Source organism: Aquarana catesbeiana, linkage group LG08 (assembly GCF_042186555.1).
Source record: "Aquarana catesbeiana isolate 2022-GZ linkage group LG08, ASM4218655v1, whole genome shotgun sequence".
Classification (NCBI taxonomy): domain Eukaryota; kingdom Metazoa; phylum Chordata; class Amphibia; order Anura; family Ranidae; genus Aquarana; species Aquarana catesbeiana.
The window spans coordinates 133,582,289-133,598,294 of record NC_133331.1 but is presented as its reverse complement, the minus strand read 5'-3'; the positions used below and the strand labels follow the sequence as shown (position 1 = coordinate 133,598,294).

The 16,006-nt window shown below is 44.5% G+C and overlaps 1 protein-coding gene across 2 annotated transcripts in view; it reads right to left on the bottom strand.

Annotated features, from left to right (window-relative positions):
* The window catches only part of TBC1D12 (TBC1 domain family member 12), a 205,597-nt gene extending 190,128 nt beyond the window's left edge, over positions 1-15,469 (bottom strand). For both annotated transcript variants that reach the window (XM_073596417.1, XM_073596418.1), the window contains exon 1: positions 14,695-15,469. In XM_073596417.1, the coding sequence (XP_073452518.1) occupies positions 14,695-15,257 (563 nt within the window). In that variant the 5' untranslated portion in view covers positions 15,258-15,469. The remainder of the gene's footprint in view (positions 1-14,694) is intronic.
* Between the last annotated feature and the right edge of the window lie 537 nt (positions 15,470-16,006).

The window sequence follows — 16,006 nt, the reverse complement described above, 5'->3', positions numbered from 1 at the left end:
ATTTTTCATGTAATCAAAAAGTGTCAGAAAGGGCTTTGTCTTCAAGTGGTTAGAAGAGTGGGTGATGTGTGACATAAGCTTCTAAATGTTAAGCATAAAATGCCAGGACAGTTCAAAACCCCCCCAAATGACCCCATTTTGGAAAGTAGACACCCCAAGCTATTTGTTGAGAGGCATGTCGAGTCCATGGAATATTTTATATTGTGACACAAGTTGCGGGAAAGAGACAAATTTTTTTTTTTTTTTTTTGCACAAAGTTGTCACTAAATGATATATTGCTCAAACATGCCATGGGAATATGTGAAATTACACCCCAAAATACATTCTGTTGCTTCTCCTGAGTATGGGCATACCACATGTGTGGGACTTTTTGGGAGCCTAGCCGCGTACGGGACCCCGAAAACCAAGCACCGCCTTCAGGCTTTCTAAGGGCGTAAATTTTTGATTTCACTCTTCACTGCCTATCACAGTTTCGGAGGCCATGGAATGCCCAGGTGGCACAAAACCCCCCGAAATGACCCCATTTTGGAAAGTAGACACCCCAAGCTATTTGCTGAGAGGTATAGTGAGTATTTTGCAGACCTCACTTTTTGTCACAAAGTTTTGAAAATTGAAAAAAAAAATTTTTTTTTCTTGTCTTTTTTTCATTTTCAAAAACAAATGAGAGCTGCAAAATACTCACCATGCCTCTCAGTAAATAGCTTGGGGTGTCTACTTTCCAAAATGGGGTCATGGGGGGGGGGGGGGTTTGTGCCACCTGGGCATTCCATGGCCTCCGAAACTGTGATAGGCAGTGAAGAGTGAAATCAAAAATTTACACCCTTAGAAATCCTGAAGGCGGTGATTGGTTTTCGGGGCCCCGTACGCGGCTAGGCTCCTAAAAAGTCCCACACATGTGGTATCCCCATACTCAGGAGAAGCAGCTAAATGTATTTTGGGGTGCAATTCCACACATGCCCATGGCCTGTGAGAGCAATATATCATTTAGTGACAACTTTGTGCAAAAAAAAAAAAAAAAAATTGTCACTTTCCCGCAACTTGTGTCAAAATATAAAATATTCCATGGACTCAACATGCCTCAAAGCAAATAGCTTGGGGTGTCTACTTTCCAAAATGGGGTCATTTGGGGGGGGGGTATGCCATCTGGGCATTTTATGGCCTTCAAAACTGTGATAGGTAGTGAGGAGTAAAATCAAAAATTTACGCCCTTAGAAATCCTGAAGGCAGTGATTGGTTTTCAGGGCCCCGTACGCGGCTAGGCTCCCCAAAAGTCCCACACATGTGGTATCCCCGTACTCAGGAGAAGCAGCTGAATATATTTTGGGGTGCAATTCCACATATGCCCATGGCCTGTGTGAGCAATATATCATTTAGTGACAGCTTTTTGTAATTTAATTTTTTTTTTTTGTCATTATTCAATCACTTGGGACAAAAAAAATGAATATTCAATGGGCTCAACATGCCTCTCAGCAATTTCCTTGGGGTGTTTACTTTCCAAAATGGGGTAATTGTGGGGGGTTTTATACTGCCCCGCCATTTTAGCACCTCAAGAAATGACATAGGCAGTCATAAATTAAAGGCTGTGTAAATTCCAGAAAATGTACCCTAGTTTGTAGATGCTATAACTTTTGCGCAAACCAATAAATATACACTTAGACATTTTTTTTACCAAAGACATGTGGCCGAATACATTTTGGCCTAAATGTATGACTAAAATTGAGTTTATTGGATTTTTTTTATAACAAAAAGTAGAAAATATCATTTTTTTTCAAAATTTTCAGTCTTTTTCCGTGTATAGCGCAAAAAATAAAAACGGCAGAGGTGATCAAATACCATTAAAAGAAAGCTATATTTGTGGGAAGAAAAGGACGCAAATTTCGTTTGGGTACAACATTGCATGACCGCGCAATTAGCAGTTAAAGCGACGCAGTGCCAAATTGTAAAAAAGTGCTCTGGTCAGGAAGGGGGTAAATCCTTCCGGGGCTGAAGTGGTTAAGTGGGGTACACGCTATGTGAAAATCAGGCAAAACCTTCGTCCAAGTTTTCTCGATGTCTCACAGCAAATCAGAACCGATGAACGAAAATTCTCATACGACAAAGGCTTTTTTTTTTTTTTTTTTTTGTCGTTTATGGTTTCTGATCATGCGCAATCTTTTTTCAAATTTTTCTTGTACAAAAACAGTACACATTAAAAACGAAAAACATTTTGGAGTTAGTCCTTTTGGGAATTTTCGTACGAAAATGCAAAAACAGCTGTTAAAAGTTGGACGAAAATGTTCGCCCAATTTTCTTACTGTGTAACAATGAGCCTTTTGGGAACCTTAGTGAACAAACAGCATCATGGAGGCAAAGGAACACACCAGACAGGTCAGGGATAAAGTTGTGGAGAAGATTAAGGCCCCTTTCACACTTGTATGACTTTGTCCTGCCACTTGGGACTGCAAAGTCCCATGACAAGTCATATTCTATGATTTCCAAGGAGTACCATTCATATCTGTGCGACTTCAAAGTAGCATCTGCACTACTATGGTCTGACTTTGATGCAACTTGAGGTCCATAGACCAAGATAATACAGGCATTGCTTCAAGTCACGTCACAGTCACAAGTGTGAAAGGGGCCTAAAGCAGGGTTATGTTATAAAAAAACATCCCAAGCTTTGAACATCTCACAGAGCACCGTTCAATCCATCATCCGAAAATGGAAAGAGTATGGCACAACAGTAAACCTACCAAGACATGGCCGTCAACCTAAACTGACAGGCCGGGCAAGGAGATCATTAATAAGAGAAGCAGCCAAGAGGCCCATGGTAACTCTGGAGGAGCTTCAGAGACCCACAGCTCAGGTGGGAGAATCTGTCCACAGGACAACTATTAATCAGGCACTCCACAAATCTGGCCTCTATGGAAGGGTAACAAGAAGAAAGCCATGAAGAAGCCCCTTTGCAGTTTGTGAGAAGACATGTGGGAGACACAGCAAACATGTGGAAAAAGGTGCTCTGGTCAGATGAGAACAAAATTGAACTTTTTGGCCTGAAAGCAACACGGTATGCGTGGCGGAAAACGAACACTGTACATAATCCTGAACACACCATCCCCATCGTGAAACATTTTGGTGGCAGCATCATGTTGTGGGGATGCTTTTCTTCAGCAGGAACAGGGAAGCTGGTCAGAGTTGATGGGAAGATGGATGAAACCAAATACAGGGCAATTTTAGAAGAAAACCGGTTAAGCTATTAGAAGTGACACGCAGTATAGGAAGTTATATAGGCAGCATGCAGAACTTAAAAAATGTGACTTTTGTAGGAAAAAAAATAAAATATAGCATATACAGTATCTCACAAAAGTGAGTACACCCCTCACATTTTTGTAAATATATTATACCTTTTCATGTGACAACACTGAAGAAATGACACTTTGCTACAAAGTAGCGAGTGTACAGCTTGTATAACAGTGTAAATTTGATGTCCCCTCAAAATAACTCTACACACAGCCATTATTGTCTAAACCGCTGGCAACAAAAGTGAGTACACCCCTAAGTGAAAATGTCCAAATTGGGCCCAATTAGCCATTTTCCCTTCCCGATGTTATGTGACTCGTTAGTTTTACAAGGTCTCAGGTGTGAATGGGGAGAAGGTGTGGTAAATTTGGTGTTATCGCTCTCACTCTCTCATACTGGTAACTGGAAGTTCAACATTGCACCTCATGGCAAAGAACTCTCTGAGGATCTGAAAAAAAGAATTGTTGCTCTACATAAAGAAGGCCTAGGTTATAAGAAGATTGCCAAGACCCTGAAACTGAGCTGCAGCACGATGGCCAAGACCATACATCAGTTTAACAGGACAGGTTCTACTCAGAACAGGCCTCGCCATGGTCGACCAAAGAAGTTGAGTGTACGTGCTCAGCGTCATATACAGAGGTAGTCTTTGGGAAATAGACGTATGAGTTCTGCCAGCATTGCTACAGAGGTTGAAGGGGTCAGCCTGTCAGTGCTCAGACCATACGCTGCACACTGCATCAAATTGGTCTGCATGTCTGTGATCCCAGAAGGAAGCCTCTTCTAAAGGTGATGCACAAGAAAACCTGCAAACAGTTTGCTGAAGACAAGCAGACTTAGGACATGGATTACTGGAACCATGTCCTGTGGTCTGATGAGACCAAGATAAACTTATTTGGTTCAGATGGTGTCAAGCGTGTGTGGCGGCAACCAGGTGAGGAGTACAAAGACAAGTGTGTCTTGCCTACAGTCAAGCATGGTGGTGGGAGTGTCATGGTCTGGGGCTGGATGAGTGTTGCCGGCACTGGGGAGCTACAGTTCATTGAGGAAACCATGAATGCCAACATGTACTGTGACATACTGAAGCAGAGCATGATCCCCTATCTTCGGAGACTGGGCCGCAGGGCAGTATTCCAATATGATAACGACCTCAAACACACCTCCAAGACGACCACTGCCTTGCTAAAGAAGCTGAGAGTAAAGGTGATGGACTGGCCAGACCTAAACTCTATTGAGCATCTGTGGGGCATCCTCAAATGGAAAGGTGGAGGAGTGCAAGGTCTCTAGCATCCACCAGCTCCGTGATGTCGTCATGGAGGAGTGGAAGAGCACTCCAGTGGCAACCTGTGAAGCTCTGGTGAACTCCATGCCCAAGAGGGTTAAGGTAGTGCTGGAAAATAATGGTGGCCACACAAAATATTGACACTTTGGACCCAATTTGGACATGTTCACTGTCACAGGAGTGTACTCACTTTTGTTGCCAGCTGTTTAGACATTAATGGCTGTGTATGGAGTTATTTTGAGGGGACAGCAAATTTACACTGTTATACAAGCTGTACAGTACACTCACTACTTTGCTACAATGTAGTGTAATTTCTTCAGTGTTGTCACATGAAAATATATAATAAAATATTTACAAGTGCAAGTGACAGATTGCAAGGGCGTTTGAACAGGAGCAGAGCGGTCATAACCTGTGGTCATACTGTACCTTTCCCTTTTCAATCTGAATTAGTATAACTTGCTGTAAAAATGTTAATGTAATAATCAACCTGGAGGTGTTTTATACAGAGCTGGTGTACAGAACACCCCCAGAAATATAATTTACTGCTTCTGTGATTGGTTCACTGATTTTCCCAGAAGTCTTCACTAAGACAGTGTTTCTCAACTCCAGTCCTCAAGGCACCCCAACAGGTCATGTTTTCAGGCTTTCCATTATTTTGCAGAGGTAATTGATCAGTTTCGCTGCCTTAGTAATTACCACAGCCGTTTCATCTGAGGAAAATCCTGAAAACATGACCTGTTGGGTCGCCTTGAGGACTGGAGTAAAAACACTGCACTAAAGATACAAGTCAGATTTTAGGCATCCTCTGCAACAAAAATTTAATTTTTGGTGACATGTTCCTAAAGGGTTAACCACTTCTAAAAAGGTATGCAGGTGCTCCACCTTTCCTCATTAGAGCCCTGCTAGTGTGTTAGCTGATCAGTAATTAAAAAGGGAATCGGTACCTAAAAGACATAAGACAGAAGAAGAAACTGCTACTCCTTCGTAAGAGAAACAGGTAAGACTCTAAAGCCCCATACACACGATCAGATTTTCTGCTGATTTTTGTCTTCAGATTTACTAAAACCATGTAGTGCAAGGGCATGCCTGATTGCATACAAATTAAAACTCCTAAGGTTTGACCTCATATTATATGGTTTTGGTAAATCTGAAGACAAAAACCAGCAGAAAATCTGATAGGGTGTATGGGGCTTAAGGCTGCTTTCACACTGAGGCGCTTTACAGTCGCTATATCGCTAAAAATAGCGCCTGTAAAGAGCCTCTCCTCTCACTCCTGTGTGAAGGCCCGCGTGCTTTCACACTGGAGCGGTGCGCTGGCAGGACGCCAAAAAAAGTCCTGCAAGCCGCATCTTTGTAAGCGCCTCTGTCCATTGAAATTAATGGGCAGCACCGCCGATCCTTCGGCATAGTGGCACTATTAACCCTTTTTTGGCCACTAACAGGGGTTAAAAGCGCTAAAAATAACGCCACTTTACCACCGACGCCCCCAACGCCCCAGTGTGAAAGTAGCCTAACAGTTTGTTAAAAAATCCCTGCAATGTACATTGACCATCCAACAGGGATTTTTTTTTTATTCTTTAAAAGAGGAGGTACACTCCGGGAAACAAACAAAAACAAAAAATTAATAAGCCAGCAGCTACAAATCCTATAGCTGTTGACTTTTTAATTAAAAAGGACACTTATCTGTCCAGGGATCCAGCACTGTTCTCACCCGGGCTGGTTCTTTACTAGCCTTCAGGTTCCTGGCACCAGCATCCTAACTGTGGGCAGCCAATGCTGCTTTCAGCTTAACAGCCAGCTACCCACTGGGCATGCGCAAGCCACACTGCACTTTGTTAATGGTCCCAGAAGACAGCGATATGTCCCAGAAGACTGCAGGGAGGGAAAACGAGAGGAAGACTTCCGCTCTGATCGACTAGGCCATTCAAGCAGAAGTGGGAGCAGGTACCTGTCAAAACTAGATACCCACTTCCCTCCCCAAAAAATGGCATGCTAAATGTGGCAAGGGAGGAGGACTTATAGCACAACTTCCCCTTTTGGGTGGAGTTCCGCTTTAAGACAGATCTCCAACCTTACCTTCAGTCAGCCCTCAGGCTCCTCCCTTGTCCTGAAATGGTTTACTCCAATTTCACTGCACATTGTGAGCTGCAGCAAATCAAATATATCCGGTTTCATTCCTGTCTGAAGGACATCAAGCATTATTTAGCCCTTTTCTTTATAGGATTTCAGCTCTTTTAATCTAGGAGGCATTAGCATTACTTGTGGGAGTTACCTAGCTGCTTCCTGTCCAGTGTACCAATATAAACGTCCTGGATTTTTTTTTGAGTCAACAACTGGCTTTCATGTAGAAGTGATCCGAGCAGCTCTACAGCCACCTAATCACTTTTACAGGGCTTGAAGCTGACACTGGAGATTTTTTAGGTACCATAGAGCTTGTCACCATTTCACAGGAGTGCAACATTTTAAATCTTGACATATTTGGTATTTATTTGGCAAAACATCATCTTTTATATTTTACTAAGAAGTTTGGAATTATGTTGTGTCTGTATGCACGAAAATGAAACATAAAAAATTGCAACAATCACCATTTTATTCTTTGCATGGCACTGGCCCCTGAAGTTGTTCTTCAGCCATGAAACATGTTGGGCAGAGTCCGAGTCACTGACACCATCACTTTTGCTGGCAGACAGCGTTTGGCTGATACATGCTGCATTTCTTTTTTTCTCTTACCCGATGGTGCCTTTTATAATAAAACTCACAGAATTGCAAAATGAGTCTGTCCTTTTCCTCTCTCTCCATGGTCCATTCATAATGATTTGAGGAGTTGTGATGCCCACTTATAAGGGTTCATCCGACAGTTACCCTGGATAGTCCTCATGAGTTTATGAGCTTTATGTTAGAGGTCTGATAAGATGTTGGGTTTGGTGTTGGAGCATAGTAGTAATCAGGTGTGATTTCCAATCAGCACTTCTTCGCCTGTGGACGGACTTTGTTTCTTAATAATTAATTTTTATTGTGAATTCAAGTAAGAAGAAAATACAATGAATAATATTAAAAAAATGCACTAACACTGCCATAGCAACTGATAAATTATATTTCCCCTAGACATACAGCTCACCGGATAACATCTAGTTATCTGCAATTTTCAAGAGATATAGAGAATATTACATATCTATATACACACACACACACACACGTTATCTTCTGCTTAAGGCTGCTTTCACACTGCAGCTGCCCAAGCATTAGCGGTAAAGTGCTGCTCGTTTTAGCAGCGCTATACCACTGTTATAGCGGCACTTTGTCGCCGCTATTGGGGGAGTAGCGGGGTGCTTTTGACCCACAAAAAGGGGTTAAAAGAGCCTGTATTGCGGCGTTTCCAAAGCGGTCTTCAGCCGGATTCGGAAGCACTGCCCATTCATTCCAATGGGCAGGGGCGGCCTGGGAGTGGTGTATACACCGCTCCCGAACCACCCCAAAGATGCTGCTTGCAGGACTTTTTCTAACGTCCTGCAAGCACACTGCTCCAGTGTAAGCACTCGGGCTTTCACACTGGGGTGGCAAGGGAGGCAGTTTTCAGGCGCTTTACAGGTGCTGTTCTAGTGCTAAAGCTCCCAAAAACTGCCCCAGTGTAAAAGGGTCTAAGACACAAAACTTTTATCCCTCCTACCCTCTCTCCTCCATCTATCCATAGGAGGGAAGAGGGAAGGGATAACCAACATAAAGTTAAAGAAAAAACTCTGTTCTTTCTTTTAGATTAATATATTTGTTTGCAATTGTGGGACGCACAATTGCAAACAAATTTTTATTCACCGATTTGTTTACCTTTATATATTTGTTAAGACATTGGGGGGGGGGGGGGGGGGATTTACTAAAACTGGTGCAGCTATTGCATGGTACCCAATCAGATTCTAAATTCAGCTTGTTCAATTAAGCTTTGACAATAAAACCTGGAAGCGGATTGGTTTTTATGCAGAGCTGCACCAGATTTTTCACTCTACAGTTTTAGTAAATCAACCCCAGTGTGCCTTTTGGTTATCAATTACACTTTTGTTGCTCCAGTCTTATGGCACTTCTTGAAAAACAAACCCAATACATTTTAGTAATTGTACAAAAAGTTGACTTCTGTGACTGTTATAATGTACTTTGATGACTAATCAGGGAAAACTATCTTTTCAGTGCAATTAAGAAAACACACAGCATAAAAACTGACTTTTTCAGGGTATGACATACAATAAACCTTTGTCAGATTTATCAGCCCTAAGGAAAAATGTGACTTAAAGCTCATGCACTTTTTCTATACATATACATGGACAACATTATTTTGCACTGGGGATGCAAATGGAATGATATCTTGGAAAAGTGATCCAATGTTAAAAGAAAGTCATGATGCTTGCAGATGCATCTGACAGGTAAAGTGTATCTAAAAACCCAAGAACACAAAAGGTTATCTATTGCAGCTTAGCCGTCCTTAGATAAAGTAGATGGGTCACAGTTTTCTTTTTCAGCCTTTTATCTGGTAATCTTGTCAGTAACACTTCCTGTCCTAGGGTGACAACTCTTACTCACTGTACAGTATCTATGGAGGAGCAGCATTGTCACCCTAGGCTGCTCTTATGATATGGATTATAAACCCACCCTCCTCTGAATAGCATAGGAGGGTGTTCTACAAACCACAGAAGAAAACTGGTAAGGTCAATAAACATGGTTTGAAATTTTAGTTCAGGGTATAAGAAGTTACAAGGACACAATTTCTGCCAGGATCAACAGGTAATATTTTATATCAAGAATACAAGCAATTACTAACACTCTTCATAGACAGGCCCAGGGTTCACCGTTATTAGAGCTGCACGATTAATTGTCAAGAATCTTTATCGCGATTTTTTTTCCCCATTGTGATCTTGACAAAAGTGTTTCATGATTCTTTCTATGCAAAGAATTCTCACTGCTCTTCTGAAGCCGACAGCCGTCAAAAGAAAGGAAAAAAAAAAAAAAGGGCAGTCTGCCAAGAATCACAGCATTCTTACAGTGGAACTAAGTTTAAACATTGTAACAATTTGTCAAAGGAATAGGCTTTGTGTGTAAATTAGGAAAGTTTAACCACTTAGGCTGGTTTTCACACTGGGGAGATGGGTGCGTCGGCGGTAAAACGCCGCTATTTTTAGCAGCGCTTTACCGTCGTTTTAGCGGCGCTATTCGGCCACTAGCAGGGCGGTTTTAACCCCCGCTAGCAGCCGAAAAAGGGTTAAAACCGCCCGCAAAGTGCTTTGCCGGTGGTATAGCCGCGCTACCTCATTGATTTCAATGGGCAGGATCGGTGTATACACCGCTTCCTCACCGCTCCAAAGATGCTGCTTGCAGGAGTTTTTTTTTTCTGTTCTGCAAGCGCACCGCTCCAGTGTGAAAGTCCTCAGGCTTTCGCATTGGAGACACAGCAGCAGCTGTTTTAGGTAGGTTTGTAGGCGCTATTTTTAGCGCAATAGCGCCTGCAAAACGACCCAGTGTGAAAGGGGTCTTAAACACAAAACCTTTTTCTGACATTTGTTGGTTTCAAGTTAAAATATTTTTTTTTGCTAGGAAAATTACTTAGAACCCCCAAACATTATATATATTTTTTCGTAGAGACCCTAAAGAATAAAATGGTGGTTGTTGCAATATACTATGTCACACTGTATTTGCGCAGCGGTCTTTCAATTACTTTAATGAATTAAAAAAAAAAAACTAACCAGTAAAGTTAGCCCAATTTTTTTTGTATAATGTGAAAGATTTTATGTTGCTGAAATCATGATCTTTTTATTCTAAGCAAAAAAATTGTGATTCTCATTTTGGCCAGAATCGTGCAGCTCTAACTGTTATTATTCAGAAAAATCCAGCAAGCACCTGACAATGTAATTTACACTGTAAGACCCCTTTCACACTGAGGCAGTTTTCAGGCATTTTAACACTAGAAATAGCCTCTAAAAAGCGCCTGAAAACTGCCTCTCATTCATTGCAATGAGTGCTTTCACACTCGGGCGTGCTTGTGGGACATTAGACAAAGTCCGGCAAGCAGCATCTTTGGGGCGGCTCGAGAGCGCTTTCAAAATGACCCTGCCCATTATTTGAAATAAATGGATAGCACTTCCAAAGTGCCTTAAAAGCGGCTCAAAAATTGACTTTTTTTTAGGTCACTTAACGTGACCTTAAAAAATCCACCCCGCTAGCGCCCAAAATGGCACTAAAGCACCGCAAAAACGACCAGTGCTTTAGCAGCGCTGCAGTTTGAAAGGGGTCTAAGCCCAGGTTCACACTGCTGCGGTATTGAAATCGTGCGAGTTCATGCCCACGTTAGTCTGATGATTTCAGAGACATCCGTGTGGTTTCCTGCAAAGAAGTCTATTGAAATCACACCTGAAATCGCCAAAAGTAGTACAGAAACTACTTTTGAGAATCGGTGCGGCGTTGCACTGATTTGGACGGTTCCATTGCTGGCAAATCGCAATGATGTGAACCGGGGCTTAGTCAGGCCTTGACAAATTTTTTTGAATTTAGGAGCCAGTTTTTTTTTTTTTTTACTACTTGCCTACTAGACACGTTCACCCCCTTCCTGCCAAGGCCAATTTTCAACGCTGTCACACTTTGAAAGTCAACTGCGCGGTCATGCAGCACTGTACCCATATAACATTTTTATCATTTTTTTCACACAAATAGAGCTTTCGTTTTATTTTTTGCTAAGTAAACAAAAAAAGACCGAAAATTTTGAAAAACAAAACCTATTTTCTCTATTTCTTTTATAAAATTTTGATGATCAGTGCCCTTATTATCAGTGTCCTGGGAAGACATCAATAGACGATCAAGCTGTAGCCGTCTTTCCGTTGTAGCGCAGTTGGCAAGTGAGTGTCGTATGCGTACGACTGACAAAAGCCCAGGCTTAAGGACACAATTTCTAGTTGCTATGGTGACCTGGCGCCTGGGATTTTTCGAGCCCTGGTGTGAAGTTTAAGTTGCATTTAAATGTTCTGCATTATACATCAGGTTCTTGAAACCTTTTGCTCGGTTTCACACATGAGGCATGTCTAATGGTGGCCATACACAGAACAATTTTATATAGAACATATTGTTGCCATATTTAGGCCCCTTTCAGATGGGGGAGACTCCATCAAGCAGATCCGCCTGCTCAGAGGTGGATCTCTCTCTGATCCCTGCTGAGCAGGCGGATAACAGGTCTGTGTCTGCTCCACTATGCAGAGCTGACATGGACAAAGCCTGCTCTCCTCTATGGGGAGTTCAGATGGAAACAAACTGCCTGTCAGTTTCCATCCGAATGCCTTGCTTTTTAGAGGCGATTGACAAGCAGTCAAGCCTACTAACATATTCTCTCTTTCCCCTGGAGCAGCAACTCTGAGCTACACATTTGAGAGCTTACTCCTGCGATGGTGAAGGCGAATAGTAGGCTGGGCCTTGCTTGACAATGTCCTAGGAGTTTTCAAGTCAAGCTTTATGAGGTACATAAATGGCCTACACTTATAGCAAGGGCAGCTACACAGCGTGGGGTTGGTTTACTAAAACTGGAGAGTTTAAAAGCTGGTGCAGCTGTACACAGTAGCCAATCAGCTTCTTGTTCAATTTAAAGAGGTTGTAAACCTTGTGTTTTTGCACCTTAATGCATCCTATGCATTAAGGTGAAAAAACTTCTGTAACTGAGAAGAACCCCAGCCCTCCCTGCATTCGTTCCCACACCGGAGACGCGTACACCCTCTCTGCCCGTTGGCTCGGCTCTTAAATCGGATAGATTGATAGCAGCGCAGCCATTGGCTTCCGCTGCTGTCAATCAAATCCAACGACGCGGGCGCTGGGGCCGAGTCCGGCTTTCTGTGTCTATGGACGCAAAAGCTGGACTCGGGAGCGCGCCCACGCGGAGAGCGCTTCTCCTAGGTGGTTTCCCGATGCGGGGAGGAGCTACCGGGGGACCCCAGAAGAGGAGGATCGATCTGCACAGTGGAGGCAAGTATGACGTTTGTTTTTTTAAAACACGAGGATTTAGTAACCCTTTGAGGATATGTTCACTTTTAAGATAAATAATAAATGCATTTTTTTGCAGGTAAAAAAAAAAATGTGCATTTACTATTATTTTTTTTTATAGGAGCCTAGAAAGCATTGCACCAGCGATCATGCAGGGCCTCCACAGACTTGTCAGTGTATCTGTCTGCTTGTACATCATATGGGCAGGCAGTTTCACACTGACAGTAAGAATCAACTAAACTACCACAGCGCTCAACAGCACCCTGGCAGTTAAAGAGGAAGTAAACACTACCCCTTTTTTTTTTTTGCTGACCTGTAAAGTAAAGGCATAATGTGGTAGCATGCATCACATACTACCACATTATGTGAAACTTACCTGCAAACAAAGGCCTCGTTGACCTCGCTGGAGGCCACATCCATCTTCACCCATCTTCCTCCCAGGTCCGCAGACTCCGGCTGTGTGACTGGACGAAATTGCGTGACATCACTCCTGTGCTTGCGCGTGGGAGACGCAGGTCATGGCACAGGGCTCTGAAAACAGCACAGGCAGCAGTTCTTCAGACCGCATGTGTCGGTGAGGTCATCGGCACAGTATACAGTGAATATCTCCTAAACGGTGCAAGTTTAAGAGATACAGTACCTATAGGTAAGCCTTATTATAGTGTGACATACAATCAAGGAAAGGTTACTTCCTCTTTGAGAACTACAAGCAGACAGCTGCAAAGGATGTTGGTACCTGTAGTATTCACAGACCTCTGCTACAGTAACATGTTACACACTGCATATGGGTGGAACATGTTATGAAAGGTGAATGTATTCTTTAAAGGATGTTATTTTTTTTTTTTTTAAAGTTAAATAAATGTACATTTTTCTGCAGGTAAAAAAAAAAAAAGTGCATTTATTTTTTTGGAGCATGTAAAGCATAGCACCAGCGATCAGCAGAACACTGGTGCCATGCAGGTCTACTGCAGATCTATCAGAGTCCCCGTACAGGAAAGCAGATACACTGACAGGAAGAATCAAACTAACACAGTGCTGTGGTGGTTCATTGAGAACTACAAGCAGACAGCCACAAGGGATGTCAGGGCTGTAGTTCATTCACACACAGAACTCTGTGAATGAATAACGCGGCTGAGTTAAAAAAAAAAGTAGTACTCAGTATTCCCATTGCATACGTTCCTGGAGAAAGCTTGAGGGCCCTTTCACACTGGGGTGGGCGTCGGCGGTAAAGCGCCGCTATTGTAAGCAGCGCTTTACCGTCGGTATGCGGCCGCTAGCAGGGCGGTTTTACCCCCCACTAGCGGCTGAGAAATGGTTAAAAACCACCGCAAAGCGCCTCTGCAGAGGCGCTTTGCCGGCAGTATAGCTGCGCTGTCCCATTGATTTCAATGGGCAGGAGCGGTATACACTCCGCTCCTTCACCACTCAGAAGATGCTGCTAGCAGGACTTTTTTTTACCGTCCTGCCAGCGCATCGCTCCGGTGTGAAAGCAGCTGCACTTTCGGGTCGGTTTGCAGGCGCTATTAGTGCAATAGCGCCTGCAAACCGCCCCAGTGTGAAAGGACCCTAAGAGTTTTCGGTGCTGCAGCAACCACCAGCTGGAGACTTAATCAGAAAACCACAATAAGGATATTTGCCAGCGCACCACAGATCATCAGATAGAGTGCAAACGTTTTTTTTTATTGAAGCAGGATCACATTACAAAACGTTAGTGCAACATTTCGGAGTCATACAGGACCCCTTCATCAGGCAAGTGATGACACACAGCGGCTGCAGCATTGGGAACATGTTAGGATCTGGTATAAGGAGATCACACTGAGGTCAATGATCATGCTATATACGCCTACAAGCACTCTGCTATCACTGACCAACTTTAGCATGTACAGACAGCACAGTGTTCTGATCCCTACATATGGGGAGCCTCTGGAGTGGAGCAGGCCTGTGCAAAGCACACTGACTGCCTGTGTGGACATAGCAGCTCAGTGACATTAAAGGCCAGGCATGACATTCAGCTCTGGCAGCCTCCCTGCTCTGACTGTCATGGAATGCACAACGTGGGGCCCCCACGATGGAGCACACACCTGGCCCCTCCCTCGTGGTCCCTTCACCATGGAGATGTGAGTAAAGAGGGCGGAGCTCACCTGGTGAAGAAGTCAGCGATCCCCATCCTCCAGGGCCGCTCCCCGTCTTGCTCCTGGGCCCCGGGGCCCCCCTCCGGCAGGCTGAGGCCGTCATCCAGGTGGTCAGGGGCGCTCTGCCGCCGGCTCACCTCGAACGTGTTGCGGGAGCTCCGGGTGACATCCAAGAAGCGGAACCGATCGGCCTCGGCGGAGACGAAGTATCCGGCCACAGTGTGCGCGCTGAGCGGGGAAGAGTCGGAGCTGGACGAGCTGCCCGGTGGCGGAGGAGATGGGGGGGCGCCGGACGGGGAAGAGCCGTCCAGAGGGTGGCTGTCTGAGGAGCAGCACTGACGGTGACAGGAGCACGGCGGCCTCTCGCTCAGCCCTCCGTTGGGTAGCCGGAGCTCCGGGCCCCCGGGGGGGAGGTAGCCGCCCACCTCACCGTTGGTGAGCCTCATTCCGGTGATATAGAGCTGCAGGATGTCTCTGCCGTCCCCGGCCTCCTCTTCTTCTTCCCTCTCCTCGCTCAGGTCCTCCCCGCAGCGCTGGAATACAGGACCGCCGCCATCCTCCGGACCCACCATTTGCCTACACGAGCTGCGGCCAGGCCGGCCCCCGGGAGCGCTGCAGGGGCCGCCACCTCCTGCTGCCGGTAAAGCGCTCCGTGGTGGTGGGCAGGGACCCACCGCTAATCAAGGAGCTCCCCAATCCGGGGGTCTGACAGGAACGTCCCTCCTACGCACCGCGGTCACATGATGCGTCTACACGCAACTCCGGCCAGCTTCCGGTCGCGGGGGGTTCTGGGAGCTGGGAAGACGTGTTTGCGTTCCAGGGTGGTTGCTGGTTCCTTAAAGGTGCCAGCTGTAGGGCTAGAAGCCCCACATGAGAGATGAGCGGCACAGCAGATGAGTGCATACCCAAGGCTTTCTAGGCCTTATACACACGCTTTGTTAGCCACTCTGAATGCAAGAGAAGGCTGCTTAGAAGACGTGCCTAAAGCAGAGCATTGCACATGTGTTTAGTCATAGCTCCCAACTGTCCCTGATTTGCAACAAAGTCCCTCTTTCCCCCTTATTTGTCCCTCATTTTGGTCTGATCTGTATAGTTGTATATAAAATGCAGTATTTATCTTTCAAAAAAGTGTTTCACAGTGCTAAACCTTTCATCCAACTTCTAAATTGCTGCATTGGTCAAAAGCCAATATAAAGGAATAGTAGTAGTAATAAACCCCTTGTGGGTTTAACTAATCATTTTTTTTGTACAATTCTCCTTTAAGGGGGCGTGGCAGGGGGGTTTGTCCCATGCCTACTTACATTTGCTAATAGGTGTCCCT